A 24959-nucleotide genomic window follows, 5' to 3' on the forward strand; every position below is an offset into this window, starting at 1 on the left:
CGGTGTATCCGTGTCTCTGCGCCTAGGTGGTTCCCCAGGAATCACAATCACAAAGTATATTGTGCGTGTTTTTTTGTTTTCGCTTCTGGAGCTTGCTCGTGGCGGAATGGAAAAGCCCTCCTTCGATTGAAGGTTGACGCGTTCGATCGAAATATCCAAGAACGAAAAATTCACGCGCCGGTTTTGAAGGAAGCGCAAGTGGAGCTCGGACCACATCATCCCACTCGGCGTCCCGGAAGCGAGGGGCTAGACACCGGAAAAACCCTCAGCTTCCTGTTTTCAGACGGCAGGGGGGGAAGGGTAGAGCCAGGTCAGCCGTCAGGGGTGCAGTTGATCCGCGTTAGCGCGCCCCGGTTTTGCGTTGTCGCTGTGGCTCCCCCTGCTGCTCTGGCGCCTGCCGTCATCACCCTAGCAAGAAGTGGCTGGTTGCCCCGTCGACTTGTTTACACTTGGTCTTCCTTGCTCCCGTCCCTTCTCCTCAAGAACACAGCACAACCCGCCCATCCACCCTCACCACACAAACCCACCCCCATACAATACACACTCCCAAGCCAGACCAAGCTCTTCTCCAACATTCCTCTATTCAAAACCGCCGCAACGTCTCTCACCCGCCTCGCGTGCCTCTCCCAAACCCCAAACCGTATCCCAACGGCATCCGACTGAAAGCGGTAGTTTTGCAAGAAACGAGGAACTTGCTTCCTCTTGGTCGAGGAGAGGCGCCCAATATCAGCACCAGCATCCCCATCGACCCATCGCGAAACAACAAACACCAGCATCTACCTACCTACACAAACGGGGGGCGCAATATCGCATAAAAGCACAAACCACTCAAGTCTCCCCAACAACAACAACCCCATTTACCCTCCCCATACGAGCGCACGCACCGGCATTCGCCCCGGTATACATCAACACATCCCCCCCCATCTTGCAAACACGCGCGAGGGACGGCGCAGCGAAACGACCCTCATCGTCATCGCGCCAAAAACACACCATACTCACCCGTCTTGAGCCTGTCGCACTATGGCGTCCTCATACCAGTACCGCAACTCATACCACAACTCCTCGTCCCAGAACATCAGCGAAAAGTACGACGAAGGCCTGGGACGCCCGGCCACATCCCGCCGCAACACGCGTCTGAGAAGCAGCGACGGTACCGTCAGCACCACAATGAGCTCATCCACAGGGCGCGAGAGCGCAGCAACCCACGTCACCGAGGGTCCTGCCTACTCGAAGAAGATTGTCGTCGTCGGCGACGGCGGATGTGGCAAGACGTGTCTACTGATCAGCTACAGCCAAGGTTACTTCCCAGAGGTGAGATTCATTTTCATTGTTTTCGTCCCAAGGCCTCGAGGCATCGCGCGCCAATTGCAACTCCCCCAGAAGCGAAATGAAGAGTCAAAACAATGCTGACTCTGACAATCAAAAGAAATACGTCCCCACTGTCTTCGAAAACTACATCACGTACCCGACGCACCCGCCGTCCGGTAAGACCGTAGAGCTCGCGCTGTGGGACACGGCCGGCCAAGAGGAGTACGACCGGTTGCGACCGCTCTCGTACCCCGAGACCGACCTGATATTCGTCTGTTTTGCGATTGACTGCCCGAACTCGCTAGAAAACGTCATGGACAAGGTAATCCAATCACAGTCACGGCCCCGATAACAAGCCCCTCCTTTTTTTCGGGCCCCCTTTGCCACTAATGCTAATTTCTCTTGTCGCCAGTGGTATCCCGAAGTCCTCCACTTCTGCCCCTATACCCCTCTGGTCCTCGTGGGCCTCAAGTCCGACCTCCGCTTCAAGAAGACGTGCATCGACATGCTCAAGACGCAAGGCCTCACTCCCGTGACTCAGGAACAGGGCCGCGCTGTTGCACGCAAGATGGGCGCCCAGTACGCGGAGTGCAGCAGCAAGGAGATGACGGGTGTGGACGAGATATTTGAGCAGGCCATCCTGACCGTCGTGGCCAACGACCGGAAAAACGTGGAGGCTCAAGCCGCCGTTTCGTCAACATCCGGCGGTCCTCCCGGGAGCAGCGCAGGCATCCCCAGCGTCGCTCTTAAGAAGAAGAAGAAGAGGAATTGCAAGATCCTGTAAGATTCTCGCCGAGAATCGAGGGGTTGCGACGGACAAGCATCGGGCACTGGCGGAGGGCGTAATGAATGACTTTGTTTTATCTGCATGATCTCGTTACGACCTGCTACTATTACGATCTGGAGAAAGCATGCGCCACCATTAGCGAGGGGCGTCTCCTGCTCTGGGGCTGGATGTACTCTAGACCAGGGACAAATCTTTTTTTCCCCTTTGACACCAGGGACGCGGGAAGTTTTTTCTTCTTTCCGACGGAGAAGAATTGGTATATGAGGGGTAGGATCAATGAAGGGGCTGGGAGGGAAAGTGAGTTGTATTCTCATCGGAGTCTCGAGACTCGTCCATACCCTTTTCTTTTTGACGCAAAACACACACACACAAACAAACATACACACGCAAACGGAGCGGGTACAGAGGAGACTTTGATCAGTTTCTGTATCCATTAGGTACTTTTGACCCCGTGGGGCACATTTTTCTTTTATTTTCCTAACCTTTTTCCTCCCCTCTTCTTTTACCCTCTCCTGTAGCAGCATCGGGTTTTTTGTCTTGATAGGGCATTCCGGAGGGGATAGGAAACATGAATTGTCAAAAGCATCAAAACCGGAAGTGTTCAAGCTCGCAGCAGTGACAGTGAAATGTGAGAGAACCCGTGCGGGAGGCGTTAGTAGCTCAACCGTTGTTAGCCTATTTGAGTGACCCGATGCCGTGGTTCGACGTGTGGTGGTACCGAGAGGCACGATATCCAAAAACGGCCTCTAGTAGGTGAGGGAAAGTCAATATCGAACTGTGTACATCGGAGAAAGGTCCGGGAAGGGGTTCATTAAGATGGGATTCCGCAGAATGGGACTCTGGATTCAGTACTGGAAACCCTACATTCCGAAATCCCCCCCCCCCCCCAAGAACTCAAGAATCCCATCCCGCCGCGTCTTGTTTAAAGTAAAGTTACCGGCCGATCCTTGCGAATCATGGAATCTTCTCGCCGGGTTCGCATCGCCGATCTCCCGCAACGCGATCTCACGGATGGCTACCGTGACAGCCGACCCACCACACCAGTCCCGTCTAAGAGCAACCCTCCCTCCGGCCCATCCGTCACCGCCCTCGATCTCCAGATGCAGGGCCTGGAGAGTACTCTAGATGCGTTGAATAGAGCGCGCAAGGGACTTGATAGAATCGCAGTCGAGGGGTGGCGCGCGGATCTGAGAGTGGCCGACGGGCTCATCGTGGCGATTGCCCAACGTGGTACTAAGAGTACGATTTGGCAGATCTGCCACCCGTCCAAGTACCCCAAGAAACAGGATTTGTTACGAAGGCATGTCGGAGTCGCCCAGGACGCGTACGAAACTGCCGGCAGGCGGTACCGGGATGTCGTCCGGCCCCTGGCTGAACTCTGCGAGAAGACCAAGAGTCTCGGCGATGGTGCCAAGCAGGTGGGCGATTTGATCCGCGAGTTAAGCAATTGCAAGAAGACGGTTTTCAACGTAGAAATCAGAATAGCATCGGAAATGTGGTCACGCAAGGCGTCGAAACTTGCGGCCATGCGCAAGCGGGAGCAACAGATGAAGATGAAGCCGAAGTTTGTGAGGATTCAGCAGACTACCATGGCGGGCCGGTATAAGACCGGGAGTGAGGGTCGTAGCCCTTGCATTTCCGGGTCGACGTCACGCAAACACACCGTGGGAATGGACGTTTCGCTCAAGCACAACGACGAGATGCTTTCGTCCCTGGTGGTATTGACCGGAGAGATCCGGAGGGTTGCGTCCGAGGCAGAAATGCTGAAGCGTAACCTCGAGTCGCTCCAACAGGTCCGTGACGCGAAGAATCAAGCTGAGCGGGTGCTCGTCGCCAAGATGGTGGTCCGCTGGGAGCTTTTCCAGGCGCAGCTTGCGAGGCTCAGCAGCGAGTTGCACAAGGAGGAGGAGCCGTTGACGGCGGCGTGTGAAAGATGTCTCTACGTCGCGGCGAGGTTGGATGCGCTCAACGAGTCCAATTTTTGGAGACCTGATGTTTGGGTTGGAAGATCTGGCGAATAGCGTAGAGGGGCAGAAGGACAGGAAGCGGTGCGCGAAGGCGGCCAAGATGTCGAAGGTGGCCAAGAGGTCCTATGCGTCCAGCGCTGGCCGTCTGGTGTGGTGGTAGCGAGCTTCGACACGGGGCGGGGAGTGATAGACAGGGCTGGCTTGGTGCTCAATAAAAAGAACCTATCGTTTCGCATTCATTCGTGGTGTTTTGTGGGTATCATGATCTCTCCTCGTTCCTCGCCTCGCCTTCGCCGCCGCTGCCGTCGCCCTCCTTGTTCTGCTCGGGCTCCTTGGCCATGACGTTCTCGAACTGCGACCACAGCGCCTCGACGGAGGAGAATTCGTTTCCGACCTGCAGCGTGAAGATCCATTAGCGCGCGTTTCCTGGGGGTTTCAGGTTGAGTGTGTTGGGGTTGGTACCGTGATGACGGCCTCGAGCGACCGGTTCAGCTTGTTGATGTTGGCGAGGACATGCTCGAAGCTCTGTTTTTGTTTTGTTTGTTAGCGTCCCCGTGTGTGTGTTTTTGTCGATTGTTCGTTGGGGTAATGGAAAGCCTTGCCATGGCGATCTCGCCGAGGAGCTCTTCACGTTGTTGCTCGAAGTAGGTCTTTTCCCTCGTCCCGGCCTGGGACTGGGAGCGGGAGAACGAGCGCTGATGTGACGACATGTTGGGTTGAGGATGAGTGTTGAAATGGACATTGCGCGCCGTGGGGTAATTAATGCGCGTTGATGGTATCCGTAGTGGGGTGAGGGATGCACAGTGTTTATTTCGCCAGTCTCGGGATTTTGCACAGTACAAAACATCTTAGTTCTTGACCACTGATTATTTATTCTTGCGCATTTCCCCTTCCTTGCTGCCCATTCAGCTCAATTGCTTTCGATTTTACATACATATTATAGAGTTTTAAGATAATTAGGTAGCAAGCATGTTATTTTTAAGTGTTGATTGCTAATGCTTCTATTTGATTATAAGACAGCGGGGCCTGAGCATATAATAGAGGCTGCCCGGCTGACGGTTCCTAGCTTGCACCAGTCAAATAGGACCCAGGTTTTTTACATTTACCCATATTACATAGTAAGGAACTGAATTATAGTGCTGGAGAGCCTTTGGTTAGGTGACTGGAGGGGAAGGTCCGAACTCTATGTAGTTTTCAGTCAAAAACAGGCTGTTTTCTAGCATGCTAGAGACGTAAAGCATAGGGACGACGACAGCACTATCTAACTGCATACAACAAGAAACACAAACCATTTTATCGACTGTAAAGTTACTTTTTCCAATAATCCTTTTCTTAATGTAGATAGCTACGAGGTTTAGTATAGGTACTTTAGCGGCACACGAACCTCTTGGTTACCTTGCTGGTTATGCCTTCCTAGGAAAGAAGGCCTCCTCAGAATTGCAACGCTCCTTCCTTAGAGAATCATCAGCCACCTGCTTCTTCTCTCTTTCATTCTAACTAGTTTCAACGCCGCTCCTTCTACAATCTTTATTCAAGCGCGAGATTCAGACCCGGAATCTCAAGTTACTCGGTCCTCACCAGCGCACTCATTTCGCATACAGTCTTTTCAAACCGCACCTCTCTGACTGAACATTGCTACTTACATACATTCGAAATCTCACCTACTCACATAATCAGACGTGGCGAAATGCCTCTCCCACTTTTGAACGACACGCAGCCATGCGCAATCGTGAGTCCCGATGCCACCTTCTTCATCGGCGGTCAGACTCTCGGCCTTGAGAATCAGCTGCGGACAGAAATCGTTATATACGTGGGAGGCAACCATGAAGCATACATTGGTGCGATAGTTCGGTTTCCTAGAGCCAGAGGCACGGAAGCTTCTTTCTTCAAAAGCAATCTGTCAGAGTCAGAGGACCTCGCCATCACCATCAGATGGCGGTTGAATACTCTCGACAACTCTGGGGGCAGTTTAGACTACGCCCCTCAGGTCAAGATGCTTCTTCCAGAACAATGCCAACCGGATGATTTTGGAATTCTGCAGATAAACCTGCGCCCTGGCGAGAGAAGTCTCATCAGCGGTATGGGTTTTCCTTTCCAGGGGAAAAACGTGGCTATTGACGGCTACGTCAACTCCGGTTGCAACATACAAGGAGGATGGAACCTTGAAACCATCTTTGGCCAGACAAGCTTCATGATTCTTGTGAAGAACACCATCAAACCCTCGTTGGACAGCTTCATCGACCTTGCACCGAAGCAAATCGCCGCAAAAAGCCTTTACGGAAACGTGTGAGCTATTTACACTTAGTCTTTCTGGTAACAACCGAAACAAGCTGACCTAGTTCATAATCAGACATCACTGGGATATCAACAGATACAGGGATCAGATGGCGTTTGAGAACCGAGTAGCACATCAAGATCCAGTCAGGTATTTGTTCAACAGTCTCAAAGATGCGGCGACTGTTATCACACAGTCAATCGCGCAAGACAACTGGTGGTATGCCATGGATGTACAAGATGTCAGAAAGGTGAAGCCTCCATTGTTTCTCAAGGATGGCGACAAGCCATCAGCCGAGACGGACCGCTTCTGGGCCATTACACGCCCAAGCCCAGAATTCGTGCGTTTTCTCCTTCATCCAAGCTCTTGGGGAATCTTCTTCTCACTTTGGATATCTTAGGTGACCCGATTCAGGCGATCTATCGGCAGTTTGACGAAACCTAACACTGAGCTGAGCACCGCATTGGGACCGCCTCCCTCGTCGAGTACTTTCAGAAACGACGGAAATCCAGACAGGGATGACCTCGGTTGGTCAGCCAAAGTCGTTCCCATCAAAGATGTGTGGTCTGAGGAGTATCGGGGCGATCGACCATACGAAGACGGCGGCTACTTCGTACTTGAGGTACATCGTCCCCAAGATCCAACTTCTCCAGCGTACAGTATTCGCAATCATCCAATCCGAGCTTTTTCGCGGATCAAAAAGCAAAATCATGAAGAACCAGTCATTCAAACATTCTTGAGGCTTGAGAAAGAAGCCGAAAGAGAGAACATTCATCTTGATTTCTTTGACGGCCGAGTCCTTTCACGCAGATGAGTCAATGCAACGGCCAACTTGTTTGAGACAAACGGCGTTACGAGAAACGTTCTGCCCTACCACAGCAGCGGCCCTGAGACAGATCATAGCGATAGTCGCAATGCTCTCAAGATAAACCTGCAGGAGTTCTCTATCGGCCATGGATATAGTCACCCCATCTTTCACTTGCCCCCGGTTGCCAACGGCGATGATGATGACGTTGGGCTCATTCGAATGGCGCGGAATGTCTCCCTTGACGGTAACATTTCTTCGGAAGCTGCAGAACCAACGGTTCAGTTCGATGCTGCCTACGCAGACATGGTGATGTTGGAGCATTCCTCCTCCTTTCGACGATACATCAAAACGGTTGCTCTCCAAATCATCGGCGTTCAGGGGACTTGGCGAACCCTGGCACAAACAAGGTACATGCCTCGGCCTCTTCTCACAATGCGGTACTCGACTTTGCCTTGATGCTTTATGAGAAAGGAACCGAAGTTGTGAAAGCTCTTCAGAAGCAAGACACGCGCGGCATGCCTCGCCACATCCCTCTCGTTGTCCGTGGATACAACATCAAGAAAGAAGTTGGCTCGTTTATTCGGCTGGTGATCAGAGGCGAGATGGAATGGGAGATGTCGACATGGTCCCAGCCTCTGTCTCCATGCGAGTGGCTGTTGAAGCTGGTCGACTGACGAATTTGAGATCGACCCATTGGACAGTCTGAAGCTATTCGACCTGCGCCAGAGTTTTTGCCACGACAGGAGGTTCGCGGGTCTCCGGGCTTTTGTCACCCGAGACATACCGCTGCACGAGGTGAGGGACTTCGTCGTTTTCAGCGGAGCCTCACACGGGGCGCTCGATAATACTCGGAAAGAAAAGAACATGACGGCGCAGCAGGAGAGAGACGAACGCCTGCGAGCCGAACACTGGGCAAGGAAGCTCATCCAATATCTCCTGGTGGACATAGTGAAGAGTGCCGACGTATTGTGCACCACGACTCACAAGTCCCGAGATACCCACTACGGTGCCTTCCGGGAATCGGCCAAAGCCGTTGTGCTTACGGACGCCGGATCCATGCCCAAGGCGGAGGCCATCGTGGTATGGGGTCCCTTTTTCAAGCCTTGCGCGATTGGGGGCGACGTAGGCAGGAAGACCCGCACGTTTATCGACCCCAACCATGTGTCGGATGGCAAGTATGCGAACCACTACGGACCGGAATCCCAGGTCTCCGTCCTCAGACATATGATGAGCAGCGGCAATGCCATGTTTGAAGCGAAGTAATTGGAATCGAAGAGGTAATGGCTTTGTGACCCGGTATTAGCGAGCTGTGACACACGAGGCTGGGTAAAAGCTTGGGCAACAAGGACGGAATGTTGTGTCCTGATTTTGTGGTAGTTAGCGTCAGATGCGAGCAGAAGAATCATGCTGTTGAAATCTGGTACGGATTGTTCTCATCGCAATGCTGTGAAAGCGTGACCGGTCCCGGCCTCCAAAGCTTTTGCAATTCGACAATCATATCCCCTCCAAGACTCTGCACGCCGTACGAGACGCTGGCCACCAGTGTCGGTCGCAATATTGAACCCATCCCAAGAAAGGACTAGATTCACGATTCGAAGATACGTCGTGCCCAGTGCACCGGCCCTCAGACCGGTCGGCCAATTATCGGAAGAAGAGGGACCTTCCGGAAGCGCACTGGCCATCTGGATCCGCTCCGGATGTTATCCACAGTGGGCATCTTGCACAACCTTACTTATATGCCGAATGTTTTTAAGCTTCCATCAACATCCGATATGGTGTAGTGGCCAACATGATGCCCTCTCATCTCTTTGAGCGATTAGGCATAGCCCCGAGTTCGATTCTCGGTTTCGGAACTTTTGCCCTTGCGAGCAAGCTGTATTTTTGGAGCTACATTGTCTTGCGCCCTTTCTGTCGTGCCGACCACGGTTACAAATTGTGTGCATGCACGCACGCACATACATACATATATATATATATACATAGCCTTTTTGGCATCTTTAAAAAATGGGTTGGTAGGGTTTACTAACGTGTAGGCGAGCGCCTGGAAAGCCAATCAAACCTGTGCCGAACACAATCGATGGTCAATGTCTCTTTCGCTCGTGTTGTCCTTCGTTATGTTGTCCAGTGATGAGTGGCTTTGGGACCAAAAGTTGCTCGACGCCGTTGTCGCGATAAGAGGGGCGAACGCGCCTGATGTCAGGCGTTGTTGCATCATGTGTTCGGTCTTGGGCGTGATACGACCAATGCATTGCGATGCAGCAATTGGCGTCCGGTCCAAGTTTCGAAAGATATCCGGATGTTCCCTCTTCACTGAACGCGACAAGACGCTTCGCCAGCTTCTGTCTGTGCCTTCTTTTTCAAAGGGGAGGGAGGGGAGGACGGGGTGCTTCCCCAGCCGGCCTCACAGCCCATTTCCCACCAAGAATTTTATCACGACAGACGTTTGCAGACGGCAGAACATCAGAAAGACCTTGTCCATACTCTCATTTCGTGCTACCTCCTCAGCTACGGCTTCAGACCATACATCGGACTATATATACACCAGCCCCTCTTTGCATCAGTGGCCAGAGCTCATGGAAAAGCTCATGACTTGGATCTGAGCCCCCCAGTCTCCTTGTCACGTCCTGTGGTCTCCGGATATGTTGAAACCTTGACTCGACCGCTCTTGGGCTTGAAGGCGACCCGTTTCTTGTTACAGAGCCGTTCCGTGAGGGTTTCGAGGTTGGTCAGGTTCAACGATGCTCGTGGTGCCCGTACATCGTTGACAGTCGTCCTCAGCAACCACGGACTTAGGGGCGGTGCTCGAGAGAGGATTCAACGCGTCAATGTTGGGCCCACTGATAGGGTCGAGTTTCCCAGATGTTGCGCCGTCAACAGAGGCAGAGAGCAAAATCTTGTTCAAGACCGGGATGACCCAGGGAGGTGGCGTTGACAAAGAGTCGAAATGAAGTGAGTCTTCCCCGATCCACCGAATCCTGCGATACTCAGAATCCCGCAAGGAACATTCTGGAGGCAGACTTTTCAATGCTGACGCAACTCTAGGTAAACAGAAAGGGGAGGGGGAGGGGGGGTTTAAAGATGAGTCTTGGGGCAGAAAAGTCTCTCGGAAAACAATAGTCTGTCCGCTTGTACCTGGCTGCCTACCTACCTACCTACCTAGAGAAATGGAAGAAAAGGGCGTGGCGGATCGTGGAAGGATGCAAGACGTCCTGTGCTTCCAAGACGCGTCAGTGCAAGATGAATACGTTCGTTCTTTTCGTGTCATTGGGTGGTGAGATATATGCGATGCATGATGTTGAATTTAAGTTGAGCCCCTGCGCCCCTTTCTACCGCCTATGCTTGTCAGCACAGGGACCGCGGGGACTGATGCCGTGGTGCCCAAGGTAGGCCGCCACACATACTGAGAGACGAGAACATTATCCACAGGCTGGCGAGTGAACTAAGTTGGCCATCGTTATTTGGTATCATTCAACGTGGTATTGAAAAAGTTTACATCGAGGTCGTGTACACATTGCGCCAATAAGTCCTACTTTTCATTACCCCTTTCCGGCCGAATCCCTTAATACAGAGCACCACCCAGACGGATCGCAACCGACTTGTTCTGGGTGTAGTTTGCGAGGGCGGCCTCGCCGAGCTCTCTGCCGATTCCGGACTCCTTGAAACCACCAAAGGGAACCTGGTACGAGAGCATGTTGTAGCCTAGAGAGATGACATGTTAGTCGTGCTTGTACAGAGAGCGGAAGCTATGAAAGCAAAGAGGGGGAGGAGGGGGGACTCACAGTTGACCCAGACGGTACCGGCCTTGATGGCGTTGCTCACGCGGATGGCGGTGTTAAGGTTGGTGGTGTGGACAGCGGCGGCGAGGCCGTAGGTGGTGTCGTTTCCGAGCTTGATAACCTCGTCCTCGTCCTTGAACTTGGAGATGGCGCAGACGGGGCCGAAGATCTCCTCCTGCATGATCTTCATGTCGGGGCGGACGTTGCTGAAGATGGTGGGCTGGATGAAGTAGCCCTTGTCGCCGTGCCTCTCGCCGCCCGTCTCGAGGGTGGCGCCCTCCTCCTTGCCGGCCTGGATGTAGCCCATGATGCGGTCGAACTGCAGCTGGCTGACCTGGGGACCCTGGAAGGTCTCGGGGTGGAAGGGGTCGCCGACCTTGTTCTGCTCGGCGCGCTTCTTGAAGGCGGCGAGGAACTTGTCGTAGATGCCTTCCTGGACGAAGATGCGGGTGCCGGCGCAGCAGCACTGGCCGTGGTTGTAGTAGATACCGAAGTTGACCCACGAGATGGCCTGCTCAATGTCGGCGTCGTTGAAGACGATGTTGGGGGACTTACCGCCGAGCTCGAGGGTGACCTTCTTGAGGTTGGAGCTGGCGGCGGCCTTCATGATCTGGCGACCGACGAGGGTGGAGCCGGTGAAGGCGATCTTGTCGACGTCCATGTGGGCGGAGAGGGCGGCGCCGGCGACCTTGCCGAAGCCGTTGATGAGGTTGAAGACACCGGGGGGGAAGCCGGCCTCCTTGACGAGGTTGGCGAAGACGAGGGCGGACAGCGGGGTCTGCTCGGCGGTCTTCATGACAATGGTGTTACCGGTGGCCAAGGCCGGGGCGATCTTCCAGGAAAGCATCAGGAGGGGGAAGTTCCAGGGGATGATCTGGGCGCAGACACCAATCTAAGAAGGTTGTTAGTTTAGGGGTCCAGGGACTCGCAAGATGGTTGGCCTTGGGGTTGGAGGTCGGAGGGGGTCCTCCAGATCTTTTTCTTTCTCTCTTTTTTCTCAACTTACAGGCTCGGAGCGGGTGTAGTGGAACATGTCGTGGGCGACGTCGATGGTCTTGCCCTCGATCTTGTCGGCCCAGCCGCCGTAGTATCTCAGGCAGCCGACAACGGCGGCAACGTCGCCCTTGGCCATGGAGATGGACTTTCCATTGTCGAGGGACTCGACAGCGGCGAGAAGGTCGGTGTTCTTCTCGGCCAGTTCGGCGAGCTTGTTCAGGAGGACGCCACGCTGGCTGGGGGCGACCTTCCTCCAGTCACCCTCGAAGGCCTTGCGGGCGGCGGCGACGGCGATGTCGACATCCTTCTCGGTAGCCTCGTGAACGGAGGTGATGACCTCCTCAGTGGAGGGGTTGATGACCTCGAAGGTTTGCTTGTCAACTCCCTCGACCCACTCGTTGTTGATGAAGCTGCGGGAGGGGGGAAGGCAGTGTCAGCTGTGAGATCTTCGGAGACTGCGGGACAAAAGGGTACGCACAGTCCGGTAGGCTGGGTGTAGGTGCCCGTCACCGGGGTCTTGAGCTCAACGGACAAACCCATTGTGTATTGTGTGTGCGTGGTGTGTGTATGTGGTTAGAACAGACGAAACAGAGCAATGGTATCAAGGTATCACGGAGAAAGAAAAGGCGTCAGTGTGAGGGTTGGGTTTGGTGAGTTGAGAGTAAGTAAGGAAGAGGGAGAGGGAGAGATGCAACTCGACCAGAGCTGGGCGGGGGACAGCAGACTGTATATAAAGCGGGGGGCCTGGGGGGGCAACCCAGAGCTTGGGGGGAAGGAGAGAAGCCCGAAAGTGATACCGTGAAGAGGCAGATAGAATTGTTAGAGGCGAGGGGCAGTGTGGGTTTAGCGCGGGCAGCATCGCGGCGGGGGGGAGGGGGCGGATGGGGGATGGGATGAGAATCTAGGACGGGGGAGGGTGTACGGATGGAGGGCAGGAGGAGAGCCAGAGGGCCAGAGGGCCAAATCAGCATCCGGTGAGCGGACCGGAGCGTCGTCAAACACGGTCACTCAGTGGGCCGCAACTGGGACATGAGCTCTGTCAGTGGAATAAGTGAAGTGGGATGGATGCTGGGGGGGGGGCGGTTGTGAGGAGGTTAGTGCTGAGCCGTGGGAGCAGAGCAGCACAGACATGGGGCTAGAGGACCGGGATGGTGGAGGGGCGGAGTGACACGGACGCAACAGACACCACCCACACACTCAGGTACCGACTGTACCTACTGTACCTATTGTCCCTACCTACTACCTCGGGCCAACCGCCTGTTTCCCTCCTTCGTCGTCACCTCGAGACGAGTCCCATTGGCAGCTCCCCAAGGCGGTGCTCACCAGGTGATGCCTGCTGGACTCGGCTCGAGTTCACCAGAAATACCATCTCTCATATTACCTAGTGTTCGTGAATAGGTACCTAGCACACAGAGCAGGTAAGAGCTTAAAAAATGAGTGTAAGGGGTACAGTAAGCAAATGCTTAGTGATGATCAGACAGAATGGATGCAATGTGCATTGAGTTTCGCTCTCGCCTCCGTTTGCTGTCTTGTTTTGCCATGGTGACAAAAACACTTTGCCACAGCGCACGCAGTATCTCCAGAACCCCCTCCCCCCAATCCAGGAATCCAGAAACATCCCCCTTCCCCCTCTCCTCACCCCCCTCTCCAGACGGTTCTTGACCCCGCATTTTCTCCATCGCGAGCTTGCGTCTTCCATGGAGGAGCTGACCAATCAGATGGCGGCAAATTGCTGGTTTGTCTGGATGCAGCAGCCACACCCGCTTCAAAGCGGCTCACCACCCCAAACACAACAACCACTGGAAGTCCGAGTTCGAGTCCAACGGCTAGCTACTAGCTCTTCCTCTCCGTTCATTACACAAACAAACCCGTTGTGTGACAAATGCGAGCAACAGCCAATTCCGAACCGAGGTCGGAGCGTCTCAAAGTCGCCCATGCATGCATCTGCCACCCTTCACTAATCGCTAATGCCAGACCGACCGTGTTTACCCCGGACTCTCCATTACTGAAGGCCATGCCGTCGCCCCTCGATGGGCTGATCTCGATTCCAGCATTCCCCAGCTACATCATGGATGGGCGGAAGTGCACCGCGCGGGCGCTTGACAAGCTGCAGCATTGTCGCATTATCGAGTCAGAATCATCTAGCTCGTCTCTCCGTCTCTCCCTTCCCCAACAACAACCCAAACTTCGCCGGAATCCTCACGAGTCTTCCGGGGCGCCAGAAAGAAAGCTTTGCGTAATAGGTAGCGCATTAGCCCCAGAGTTAGCCCCAGAGTTAGCCCTCTCGACGACACAGGCACGTCTGCGTCTCGTGGTCCCCGACCCACACTACCTAACCGTACAGCGTACCTAGAGTGTGTTGTAGCGTGCACATGGTTCTTGGCACCCCCCGGCTTAACTCCTACGTCTCCAGGGTCTCGACGTCCGGCGTTAAGCAGGAGAAAGAAAATAAAAATCGAAACGATAGAGTCGAGACCACAGATACGGTGCTTTATGCCACGAGCTCGACGTTGGACCTCCTCGTAGGTCGCGCTCTTCGGGGTGTCTTTGCTACTGGTTCGCCGGACTTTGTATCTCGGGCCAAAGCCCAGCGAGCTTTCTCAACAGCCCCCTCTGCTCGAGATCCCCCGCACCGAAAACCCAAAAGGGTGCACGAGGGGCGTGTTGATTGGCTTTCGGGGGATGTCAGTATATCATACTGCAAACGCCGCCCCGTCATTTTCCAATCCCCCCCCCCCCCCTGCCTCGTCGTCCTTGTCCCCGACATCATTCGACAGCAACGAACCCTCTTGGCCGAAGCTGCGGGTGGGGGAGGGGGAACGGCTTGGTGGAGAAAACTTCGGTCTGATGGCAGTTTCACGGCGACACGGAGCTCACAGCTCACACACAAATACACACACACACTTTCTCGGTCTCTCTCTTCCCCAGTTGCTACTCAGCTCTTAGCCTTCGGCCGGGAATGACAAACCGACCCCGAACGCAAATAGGTCAGGTTCGACTTTGAAACTCTGCTCGACTGTATCGTGTCGGTCCATCACGGTCTCGACCTGGCTGGAGGGGGGGGATCCCCATCGGGTTTCTGTTTGGCGATGCTAACCGCCTCCAGCCCTGCACGCCGCCAACGCCCGCCCACGGCCGGTTCCGACTTTTGTTACTTCACTGTTCCGGCCTTCAGAAGTTCCGAAGAAGGCTGCCAGAAGTGTGCACTACCCCACCCCATCACCTTCAACGGGCTGGTGCGCGGAACCCGACTGGATCTGCGTCCGAACATGCCGGGGAGCACAAGAGCCGGGACGCCATCGACAGTTCATCGATGCGGATCCGCACACTTGTCTTACGCCGTTACTACCTAGTTTGGTGGCCATTTCTCGGCGTTAAGGCGGCCAAGTGCGGCGTCTCTAGTAATGCAGTCACTGCTTCTGGTTACCACGACGCCGTCGTGGCCCAATGGGGAGGTCGCGATCAAGGGGACGGGGGGAGCGCAATCGGTCACTTTTGACGAGGGGATTTTACTTACCGTTTGTCCACTTCTGCTCCGGCCTGGACGCCACACCCGGCCATCCATGGATCCCCGCAACCTTCGGCTTGTTGGAACAGACCCTTCCTTAAATACGTGCCGTCCATGTGTTCTGTGTCGGCTTCGAATCGAGGGGTGCATCAGATGATGGGACCTTTGATTCCTCATGCACTGCTCGAGAATCTGGGTAAGTCAAACCATGGCGTGTAAGCCACAGGCAGCGAGCTGTACTGCAGCCGTCTAGAGAGCCGTTGGCCCGGAGCCCTGCAGATGCCAGCATGCCGTGTCTCTAGCTGTGCCAGGCCGCTCGCCGACTCGACTTCGGCTCGACATTCTGTTAGGCATCCGTGTGGTGACGGGCCATTTTGAGAGATGCCGCAGAGCTAGACACCAAACAAGACGAACCATGGATACCTATGTAGACGCACTTACAAGCTGAGCGGCATGCAATGACCAGCCTGCTGTGTGAGGGGTCGTCTCCTCAACCCTCGGCGAATCGGATGGTGGAGATCTGACAGCTTTACACGCCCCCCTGCTGAAGAAGAAGCTTGTCGCCTCTGGGCATAATGGCTCAGCATCTTGAGCCTTTCCTTCTTGAGAGTTCACACATTGCGTGATAGGCCGCCGGCGTCATAGCCATTCGATCTCCTGGGGATCCGTGTTGGGCAACGCGAAGATTGACGTGCCTAGAGAATCTTGGACTCAACTCTTAACTTTAAAAAAAAAAAAAAACCTTGAGCCCATCCTCGTAAATGCTATGCTGTCGCTACTCCTTCTCGCCGCAGCCAACATTGTACAATAGTGTTGCCAAGGGAAGCAGGTGGCGAAGCTTCGGCGGTCCAAAAACGCGGCAAAGAATGAAAATATGCATGCCATCCGCTACAGCGGCCCTTTGGCCTCTGCTTCCGTCAAATTTCAGACTCAACAGCGTGGACTATCAGCAACAGACGTCAAGGGGGCTACCTACGTAGATGACCAGAAACGACGGCCGGAGGTTTGCAACGAGAACGGCACTCTCGACTTGGACATTCTTATAAACTCTCAAAGTGGCCGGCTGGCAAGTCGAAGCGCCGTCTTCGGGGTTATTTAACCATTTCCCCGGCCAGTATACAATTTCCTTTGACACAAGTGAGCGTGCTCGGTTGGCGCAACCTTGAATGGACGCTCACGACAGGGTTGCTGGCCGTTGGGAAAGTCTTTCGATGTACCTTGTAAATTGGACCAGCAACCGGAAGATTTATAGATACTGGGTGCCAAAGTGCCCGCTAGCTGTGACCATAATGCCAATAAGGCGGCCGATTAGGTGGCCAGCCGCAGCACTGCCAAGAAGAAGGATCAAACGGGTTTAAGGCGAGGACGGCAAATCCAGCTCGACAGGTATCAAGGCCAACGGCTCGGCTGTGAGAGTCTGGCAACACGGCGGTCAAAACATCCCCAGACATGCCTACGTCCATGAAGACATCGTTATTTGGCTCTCCCTCTTCTACTGACGAGCTTCACACCTAAGGGGGGAACTATCACGAGAGCCGAAGTGCGAGGATCTTGAGAGCAGTAACACCTCACTCAGCCTCTCCAGCAAGCGTCAGCCACCTCGAGTTGTCTTCTGCCACCTTCAATCGCGTCACACATCGATGTGGCCTCTGGCGGTCTCGACTGGCAGAATGAAGAACCGGCCAGTGACATCTCATTTTGATTCCCCCGGCTGTTTACCTCCCAAGACCACCGACTAGGATCTGCCGAGTCCCCAGAGTTAAATGATGAATCCGGGGAATGACGTCACTCCGGACGACAGTGACATCCGATGGATCTCGGATGGAGCTTTGAACTGCCGCGTTTTCTAAATCTGATAATGGGCATCCCACTAGTCAAGAAATCTTTGGGACATCAAGGTGGTCATGCCATATCGAGCGATAAGAAAAAGGAACATCGTTGTCGGTGGCTGTCCTCAGGCAGAAAATGCCTTTCTTGTCGTGAAAAAACCGCGCCCCCAAGGATGGAAGGAAGTATAATCACGGAAAAACCGAAGGGGGTTGGGATGGCAATCTGCATCGGCTCCTAGGCGACCTCTGCGGCGGCTAAGCTCAGAGGGGTAGGCAGGACGACCCCAGGGGAAAGTGAGGAAGAAAAAAATTGATGCGATAAAGTGGCAGAAGCGGGGACAGACGCATTGACCATGTTGCATTGGGATGAAACTGGCCAATGACAGGTCATTCTTTACTGGAAAGCGGCGGTGAATTTTTTGCAGAAGTCTCTCCTTCCTGTGTATCGGGAGTGACATCTTCTTTGGGGCAGATTATAAGGGCATCGGCGCTCGGATTTTCTTTCCAAAAAGTTTTTCCGCCTCAGTCCAAGAAACGGCAAAGATCACGGTACCCCCCCGCCATTGAGCTGCACGCCGACCAGTCTGACCCGAAACCGCTGTCGACGTGCTTCTCGATGCTCATGGAGGGCATTGAAGCTATTGCAGAGTCGGCCCAGGCCGCAAAGGCCGAGGCGCACTCCCCGACAGGTACGGCCTTGGCTCCCCAGCCATCCCACCTCGTGAAAGGATCTTCACACGCCGCCCTCGAGTGTCGGAGACCATGCCGGGCGGAGGACGCCTCCGGAAGCGTCGCAAAGCAAGCTGACTTTCCCTAGAAGGCGTAGAAGGACCGGAGATGAAGCAGGAGTCGCCCACCGCCGTGGCCGACCTTGGCGAAACCCCCCAATTCCCACTGAAGCGACCCCGCGATCCGAGCCCGGACGACCCCGATGCCGAGTCCAAGAGATTAAAGGTCGACGAGGAGGCCCCGTCACTCGACCTCGGCTTCGATATGGACGCCATGATCCAGGGCGTCATGATGGACATCAGTAACGAAATGGGCAAGGTCGACGGCCTAGACGCCGTCACGGACGTGGACATGACGGCGGAGGCTTTGGCCTCCGTGTCGCAAGACTCCAGCCACTCCGCCGAGCCGCACGCCGTTGTTCTCTCGGAGCCGCTGGCCTTGATGAGGCGCATAACCACCTCATGTTTGTCAAACTTTGTACGTGGCGGTCTCGTCAGTGCCGGAGGCGCCGCTAACCGTCTCCCCTTCTCCAGGCTATGCAGCTTCTGGTCATCATGTCGCAACATGTTTACGACGACGTGTACCGCCAGTTGCAAGACAAGGACACGGACATTTACAAGTCCTACAGCACTCTCAAGACGCTGTTTTGCAAAACACGATCCATGTACTCGACGACCGACCTTATCCTAGACCCCGCCGTCCTCGATCTGACGGCCCCAGACAACCTGACCGATATTCAAGTCGCCAACCTCGCAAGTTTCTGCTGCGAACTCTTCACGTTTGACGGCAACCACGAGCTGGCCTCGCAGCAGCTTCTCGCGCTCAGAGATCACTTTTTCTCCATCTTTCTGTCCGGTGGCGAGAGCATCTCGCACGAGATCTCGGAGTTGTTTGTCGCAGTCAAGACACAGTTGGTCATCGAGTCTGTGACAACAGCAGACCAGTCAGCGCCGGTTGACCAGCTGATTGCCGAGGCCTTCTTCTCGGACCTCGAGGACAAGCTGCGCGCGAGACATGATGGGACTGAACTTACCCCGGAGGAGAGAGCACTAGTCACGACCGTGGAGGAGCGCAAATCGGGCCTGATTGCTTATGCCTCAGGCCTTCCAGATACCGGTACGGTGCCAACAAATGCTCGTGTTTCGGGGCAACAGCTGACATTCTGGGTACAGTGCTGTTGAAGATTGGCTACCCGGAGGAAGATCTCTTTCGCCTGTTGAACGCGCACCTTCGACAAAAGCTGCAGTCCTTTTCTGGACTCGCGTCAAGGCACGGCATTGACCTGCCACCCATCATGACGAACGGGGACTTGGACACTTCGATGCCTCCCGATCTGGACGACCTGGGTATATCATCCCTATTGGAGGCCACGGATGGCCTGGTTGCGCAGTATCTTCCGAGCGATCCCGTCGAGAGCCTGCCCTCGGAACAGCCGCCAGTCCCGACCACCGAGACCAGCTTGCCCCCTGCAGAGCCCACCACGACCGCCGCCCCCGAATCGACACCCTCCGCCGCGCCAGCTACGAACGGGACCACGAACGAAACCCAAGACACAAACGACATTCTCGCCCTCGTCGCCCAGAGCACGCAGGAATATGTACGCACTACTCTCAACAACCTCTCGCCGGCGCCGTATCAACCGACCGTGCCCACGCCGACAGGGGCTGCTCCAGTCACACAGACGACATATCTGTCACACCTACAGCAGACTCAGCAACAGTCTCCATACTACGGATACCCTCCGCCAGTCGAGCAACCGCCGCCGCCTGCGTCACATGACAGCAACGAGAAGTTGCCGCCCAGCCAAAGTTTGCCCAGTGCCGTATTGTACGACCGAGCTCGCCAAGCGGCATTGAGCAAGACCAACAACCAACAGAGACGGGAGGGTACTACTTCAACAAGACGACCTTGGACGCAAGAGGAAGAGAAGGCGCTGATGACTGGGCTGGATATGGTGCAGGGACCGCATTGGAGCCAGATCTTGTCGCTATTTGGCGCCGAAGGCACGCTTTCCAACATACTCAAGGACCGGACCCAAGTGCAACTGAAAGACAAGGCGCGGAACCTGAAACTGTTCTTCCTGAAGACGAACTCGGAGATGCCTTATTACCTGCAGGCTGTGACTGGCGAACTCAAGACGCGAGCGCCGACGCAAGCAGCTCGTAAGGAAGCTGAAGAGCGAGCACGCATGAACTCGGAGGAGGAGCAGGCTCGTGTGCAGGGAATCATGACTCTTGCCGGCGGTCTCCAACACCCGCAGCAGAGCCGCCCGAGTGTGGTGCCGCCGACGGCACCCAGCACGCCGTTGCAGTCCGCTGCCCAGATGTCGCATCACATGGCGGCCCACGCCACGACGCCGACGCACGCTGCTGCGCCGGGACCGCCGGGGACACCGGTCGCGGCCACGCCTACCCACGCCCGGGTTCCGCATGCCTCTTCGCCGTACGCCGCAACGGCTGCTCAGCTATCCCAGACCCCACACCACGCCCTCTCACAAGCACAATCCCAGCCGCAGACGCCGACGCACTCTCACATCCACCAGCATCACTCACACCCGGGAACGCCACAACCGCAACAGCATCAGCACCAGAATCAGCATCAACATCAGCATCAACATCAACACCAGCAGCCACCCCAGCAACCCCAGCCCGAGCATGTACAGCCGCAGGTCTCTCAGGCTGCCGAGCCTGCGCCGCAGTACTCGACCGACTCGTCTGCGCCGGTGTACAGTCAAGAGAACGAAGATCTGAAGGAGGCGGCGCTTATGCAGAGTTTGCGCGAGCTCGAGGCATACAGCGGCGGCAGTGCTAGCTTGTCATAGAATGACAATCGCCTCTACGCTTCATATATTCACCAACCCGCCATCACGGACGACTACCAGCGCATGCTGGGCAACTCCACCACAGGGGCCCATCAACCGGAGCAGGACGACTGGGATGTGACCCCCATCCCGCATGGTCTCTAGGCGTTCGAGCCAATGACAGGATCGACTCTGGAAAGGGGCTACCTTGTGGATGCGGAACAACCCCGAGCGAACGAAGATTTTACGCAGGATGTTGATATTCTGCATAATGTGACATGATTGAATAGACGGTGTTCGAGGTTGTCGAATCAAGCGAAACGATGAGAGCATCCTCAAGGATGCGACACCTTTCTAAAGACACAGTATTCTTTCCCGGGGGGGATATTACCACTTTCTATATATTGGAAGGAATGTTTTATGGTGTGGGGGGGCAACAATGGCGCGAGAAGAAAATGAAGAAGAAGACGAAGAAGAAAACCAAAGACAGAAACTGGAGCCAAAAAAAATATATGAGAGAAGGGGGGAGGGGCGGCACCAAAAAGCGATTTTTTGTTTGCTCATGATACCACGAATGACAGAGTCCGGGAGGGGAGGGAGGGAGGGAGGAGAGGATAAGGCGATTACGGCGATAATCCCGCCTTCTTTTTTGGCGCGAAGGGAACAGAGAACAGAAGACCACCTCAGTACTGCATAGCGACATGGGATGAATTGAGAGCAGGATTACTGCAATGCCATGTCGGATCTAGTGCCACACTCTTGGTGACTTGTTGAGTTGAGAGCTACTAATCTGGTTTGATACCGACTGTCCCTTTCCGTCTGACTTTCGAAGTTTACGTAGAAAAGGATACAGATAGACACGCGAAAGTAACACAATCCCCTCCATTGGAACCATCGTCGATCTGCCATACGCGTCCTGTGCCGCGTCACTAGACATCCGCCGCCTACTGACGATTCCATCATTCCCTAACGCCAGCCACCGGTTACCAGATACTTCTTGCTATCCTCGCGGACTTTGGCCGGTACCACGGGCAACCCCAGGAAGCTGTTGACCTTCAGGCCCTGACCTTGACGGGGTACACTGACGCCCCTAAATTCCACCCAAAGGATCTTGGCGTTGCGGCGATCGCCGGCGGCGTCGACCACGGGGTCCCCGTTCTTGAAGACGATGCCCATTACCACGTTCTTGTTCCTGCGCTTCCGGAACCAGAGGCGCGTGGCGACGGCGAGCTGGTCGGCGGTGTGGAGGCCCGGCTGTGAGGGGCCGCGGACGCCGCCGAGCTCCTTGGTGAGCTCCGGGTCGAGAAGGTCGCGCAGGGCGTGCGTGGCGGGGCGGGGGTCGCCAGGAAATTGGTGCGCGATGCTCTCCTGCAGAGCACTGATGCCGTTCTTCCCCTCGATCGCGGGTAGGTCGTCAAAGTCGTTGCTGTCAGGGTCCCCCTCGCTGCCAGGGTCCTCATTGTCCGCATCTTCAAGGTTGACAGTGTCCGCCTCGGAGGTGGGAGATGAGATGTGCGCGGCAGGGGCGGGCGGGTCAGGGAAGCCCTCCCACTCGCTCTCGGAATCGGGGTCCGTGATGGGAAGTGTATTGGTAGGGCTATCGAGCTGCTCCTTCTTGACATCAGGGTTGACGTCGGAGGCTGTTTGGGGCGGTGGACCGGCCTGCTCGGCGCACTTTTTGCTATTTTGCAACTGCCGTTTGTTCCGTTTCTGTGGCATGTTAGATAGGGGCAGAGGAAGTGGGAGGGTCATGAGGATGAATGATTCTGACCTTGGCGGCCTTGCGCTCCTTTCGACGAGCGGCTTTCTCCTTGCAGGGAGAATCTTGAGTGCCGGAAGCGGTCTGCATTGTGTCGAGGTTGGCTGCTGATAGGTATAAGGTGGATGACAACGGGCAAAGCTTGCGAGATGTTGATCCTCGAAGAAGCAAAAGGTTCGTGATGGATGATGGGCGAAACGGCCTTGAGCAAGAATGGTTTACAAGGAGCAAGTGTGTGAATAGCGAGGCACTCGGACTTGGTGGTGCGAGGATGGAGATGGAGATTGAGGAGGTTTTGGAGAAGAGGAAAGAGGCCTATTCCTGGATAGAGAAGAAGGCATTCGGGCTTTGTCCCCGACTGACGTGGAAGGAACGGGAACGCAGGCAAGGAATGAAGACATTTGACAGTGGAAGGCACGAATAGATGCGGGACATGTGTAGAAAGAGTAGGCTGAACGTAGACGGGGATAGACCAAGACTACCTTCTCAAAGTTGGAGATCTTTTCGTCGTCGGTTCCTGTCAAGCGCACTTCATTTTGGGCGAGGTATCACGTACAACAAATGTAATGCAGAGCTTTCCATATTATTCATCCCCTTGCTACAATGAGTCTGGCTCTAGGTGTACGGTGATCACTATCCTCTGCAGTCGTTGTTTGGGCTCTCCTCGACGCGGTGACGGCCACAATTCCAAATGTCTAAGTTGGTCAAGCTCCATCGCCCATCCGCTGTCGCCAGTAAAACGTGTGCAGCTGGTCCAGCTGGGTCGAGAGGACTGTCGTGATAAACTCTCGGGGATTGCCATTGCAGGCACCGTCAATCATTCGGAGATAGTCCTTGCGGTCGAGGTCTTGCATGACAACTGGCAAGTAGCCTTGGCGCACCATGTAGTCGTGCATGATCATTCGACTGACCCGGCCGTTACCATCTGGAAAGGGATGGATATGGACGAAATACGCGGTCATGTGGCATGCGAGGATAAGCGGGTGTGTTTCCTTGCTGCGATGCTGCGAATCGCGCCAGCTGAAGAATCGATTGACACAGACCGGAACTTCCGCATGATACGGAAAGATTTGAAGTGGATTGCTTCTGACTGCAATGGGCAGTTTGCGGTATCCTCCAAGAGGAACGCTTCCACCCCAGGCCATGGCGTAGATAGCCTCGGATTCAGTACCTTTGATGGTCATTGCCGCGAGTTGTCTCATTTCGGCTTCGTTCATTCCAGATGTTCCAGGTTGAGCAGCGGCTGTTTCGGCAATCCATTGAGATGCAACAATGTGGTTTTTCAGCTCGTTCACGACGGATCCGTCTGCATCAGGGTGGAGCTGCGGAAGGACAAGCTGGGTGAGATCTTCAGCAGCGAAGGAAGCAATATCGATGTGGGCGAAGAGCTTCTTGTTGAGGAGGTCGAAGATTGCGATGGTGTCTCCGATCTTCAGAGGGTTGTTTTCGATCGACACAGACTGATGCGCATACTCGGCCACTAAGGTCTTTGCAAGTTCGGAAACCCGGGGCTTCATAAGCTCCCTAAGTTTGTCGATCTCGACCAGCATATCTTCATGCTCCTGGGTTGATCGTTAGCAACACGAGAGCATAGAAATGGCCAAAAAGTGCTGGGGAATTGCCGACAATCCACCCACCTGCTGAAGAGTCTTGTAGCCCATGCGCTGGCTGTCATAGGGCTGGAAATGATCTTCCCAGACCTTGCCAGATCTGGCAAGCTCATCATACTCCGGGGAACCCTTGTCGAGCTTGGAAAAGGGCTCGTAAATTTTGCGGAGAAGGGCAAGTCGAGCCTCTTTGGAATCTGCCGAGAACAGGCGTTTGCCGCAGGTATCGTAGGCTAGCTGTTTGATGGGGGAAAATGATGTGCGGCCGTGCAGCCCAGATGCTCTTTTGAAAACGCTCAGCATCTTGAGCTCGATGATCGCCTATCCGGCTGGGTTTGGCGATTCAATTTTGGCCCGCAGACGCGAGACATGCACCTCGGGGAGAGCAGGGATGCATGGATTTTAGTTAGCTCCGCCCAACCGGAACTAAACTAGGTGGGTAGAAAGTGGCCAGGCTCCGTTTTGTGGGGTGTGTGTAAGCGAGCGCATAGGCGAGATCACGCTCCATCACGTGAGTGGTAGGAGCTAGTCGTGACGAACTAAAAGAGTGCGGGCGCCGAGGCGGCACCTGGGGGAAGGTATGATACTAAGATACGTGGCCAAGGCGGTCCCTCTTGAGGTCGCACAGGTACACAATAATATGTAGAAAAAAACAGTAGGAAACACAGCATAAGTGCTATACCCAGCACTGAAGGTAGGTATGGTACGACGTACGCAAGAAAGGAAAGAGAAACCATAAAGGTGGGGGGGGGGGGGGGGGGGGGGGGGCGAGAATGAAGAGAAAGGCACCCAGAAAGTATTTCTTAAATA

The 24959-nt window shown here is 54.8% G+C and overlaps 8 protein-coding genes across 8 annotated transcripts; 4 read left to right on the top strand and 4 right to left on the bottom strand.

The window, feature by feature from the left end:
• Positions 1-479: 479 nt before the first annotated feature.
• CDEST_06921 (Putative small GTP-binding protein) lies at positions 480-2976 on the top strand. Its single transcript, XM_062923080.1, has 3 exons — positions 480-1311; positions 1427-1630; positions 1721-2976. Exons 1-3 carry the CDS (start codon positions 1021-1023, stop codon positions 2090-2092), a joined length of 867 nt encoding a protein of 288 aa, XP_062779131.1. The 5' UTR covers positions 480-1020; the 3' UTR covers positions 2093-2976.
• Positions 2977-3051: 75 nt separating this feature from the next.
• Positions 3052-4118, top strand: CDEST_06922 (uncharacterized protein; the record flags this gene model as incomplete). Its single annotated transcript, XM_062923081.1, has 1 exon — positions 3052-4118. One exon carries the CDS (start codon positions 3052-3054, stop codon positions 4114-4116), a length of 1065 nt encoding a protein of 354 aa, XP_062779132.1. The 3' UTR covers positions 4117-4118.
• A 203-nt stretch (positions 4119-4321) lies between these two features.
• On the bottom strand, positions 4322-4772 carry CDEST_06923 (Putative DASH complex subunit Dad1 protein; the record flags this gene model as incomplete). The annotated part of the gene is made up of 3 exons (XM_062923082.1): positions 4322-4456; positions 4525-4587; positions 4665-4772. 3 exons carry the CDS (start codon positions 4770-4772, stop codon positions 4322-4324), a joined length of 306 nt encoding a protein of 101 aa, XP_062779133.1.
• Positions 4773-5749: 977 nt separating this feature from the next.
• On the top strand, positions 5750-8408 carry CDEST_06924 (uncharacterized protein; the record flags this gene model as incomplete). The annotated part of the gene is made up of 6 exons (XM_062923083.1): positions 5750-6348; positions 6413-6677; positions 6738-7133; positions 7179-7496; positions 7553-7800; positions 7847-8408. 6 exons carry the CDS (start codon positions 5750-5752, stop codon positions 8406-8408), a joined length of 2388 nt encoding a protein of 795 aa, XP_062779134.1.
• Positions 8409-10595: 2187 nt separating this feature from the next.
• CDEST_06925 (Putative aldehyde dehydrogenase domain, aldehyde/histidinol dehydrogenase) lies at positions 10596-12568 on the bottom strand. The gene is made up of 4 exons (XM_062923084.1): positions 12396-12568; positions 11928-12327; positions 10925-11813; positions 10596-10844 (listed from the first exon to the last, which is right to left on the bottom strand). Exons 1-4 carry the CDS (start codon positions 12455-12457, stop codon positions 10705-10707), a joined length of 1491 nt encoding a protein of 496 aa, XP_062779135.1. The 5' UTR covers positions 12458-12568; the 3' UTR covers positions 10596-10704.
• A 5302-nt stretch (positions 12569-17870) lies between these two features.
• On the top strand, positions 17871-20804 carry CDEST_06926 (Putative SANT/Myb domain, Homeobox-like domain superfamily protein; the record flags this gene model as incomplete). Its single annotated transcript, XM_062923085.1, has 4 exons — positions 17871-17943; positions 18072-18460; positions 18517-19099; positions 19156-20804. The coding sequence occupies 4 exons, from the start codon at positions 17871-17873 to the stop codon at positions 20802-20804; spliced, it is 2694 nt and encodes an 897-aa protein (XP_062779136.1).
• Positions 20805-20946: 142 nt separating this feature from the next.
• CDEST_06927 (uncharacterized protein) lies at positions 20947-22632 on the bottom strand (the record flags this gene model as incomplete). The annotated part of the gene is made up of 2 exons (XM_062923086.1): positions 20947-22493; positions 22555-22632. 2 exons carry the CDS (start codon positions 22630-22632, stop codon positions 21750-21752), a joined length of 822 nt encoding a protein of 273 aa, XP_062779137.1. The 3' UTR covers positions 20947-21749.
• A 479-nt stretch (positions 22633-23111) lies between these two features.
• Positions 23112-24547, bottom strand: CDEST_06928 (Putative Fido domain-containing protein). Its single transcript, XM_062923087.1, has 2 exons — positions 24180-24547; positions 23112-24104 (listed from the first exon to the last, which is right to left on the bottom strand). The coding sequence occupies exons 1-2, from the start codon at positions 24450-24452 to the stop codon at positions 23247-23249; spliced, it is 1131 nt and encodes a 376-aa protein (XP_062779138.1). The 5' UTR covers positions 24453-24547; the 3' UTR covers positions 23112-23246.
• Between the last annotated feature and the right edge of the window lie 412 nt (positions 24548-24959).

The sequence above is a fragment of the Colletotrichum destructivum genome, chromosome 4 (assembly GCF_034447905.1).
Source record: "Colletotrichum destructivum chromosome 4, complete sequence".
Taxonomy (NCBI): domain Eukaryota; kingdom Fungi; phylum Ascomycota; class Sordariomycetes; order Glomerellales; family Glomerellaceae; genus Colletotrichum; species Colletotrichum destructivum.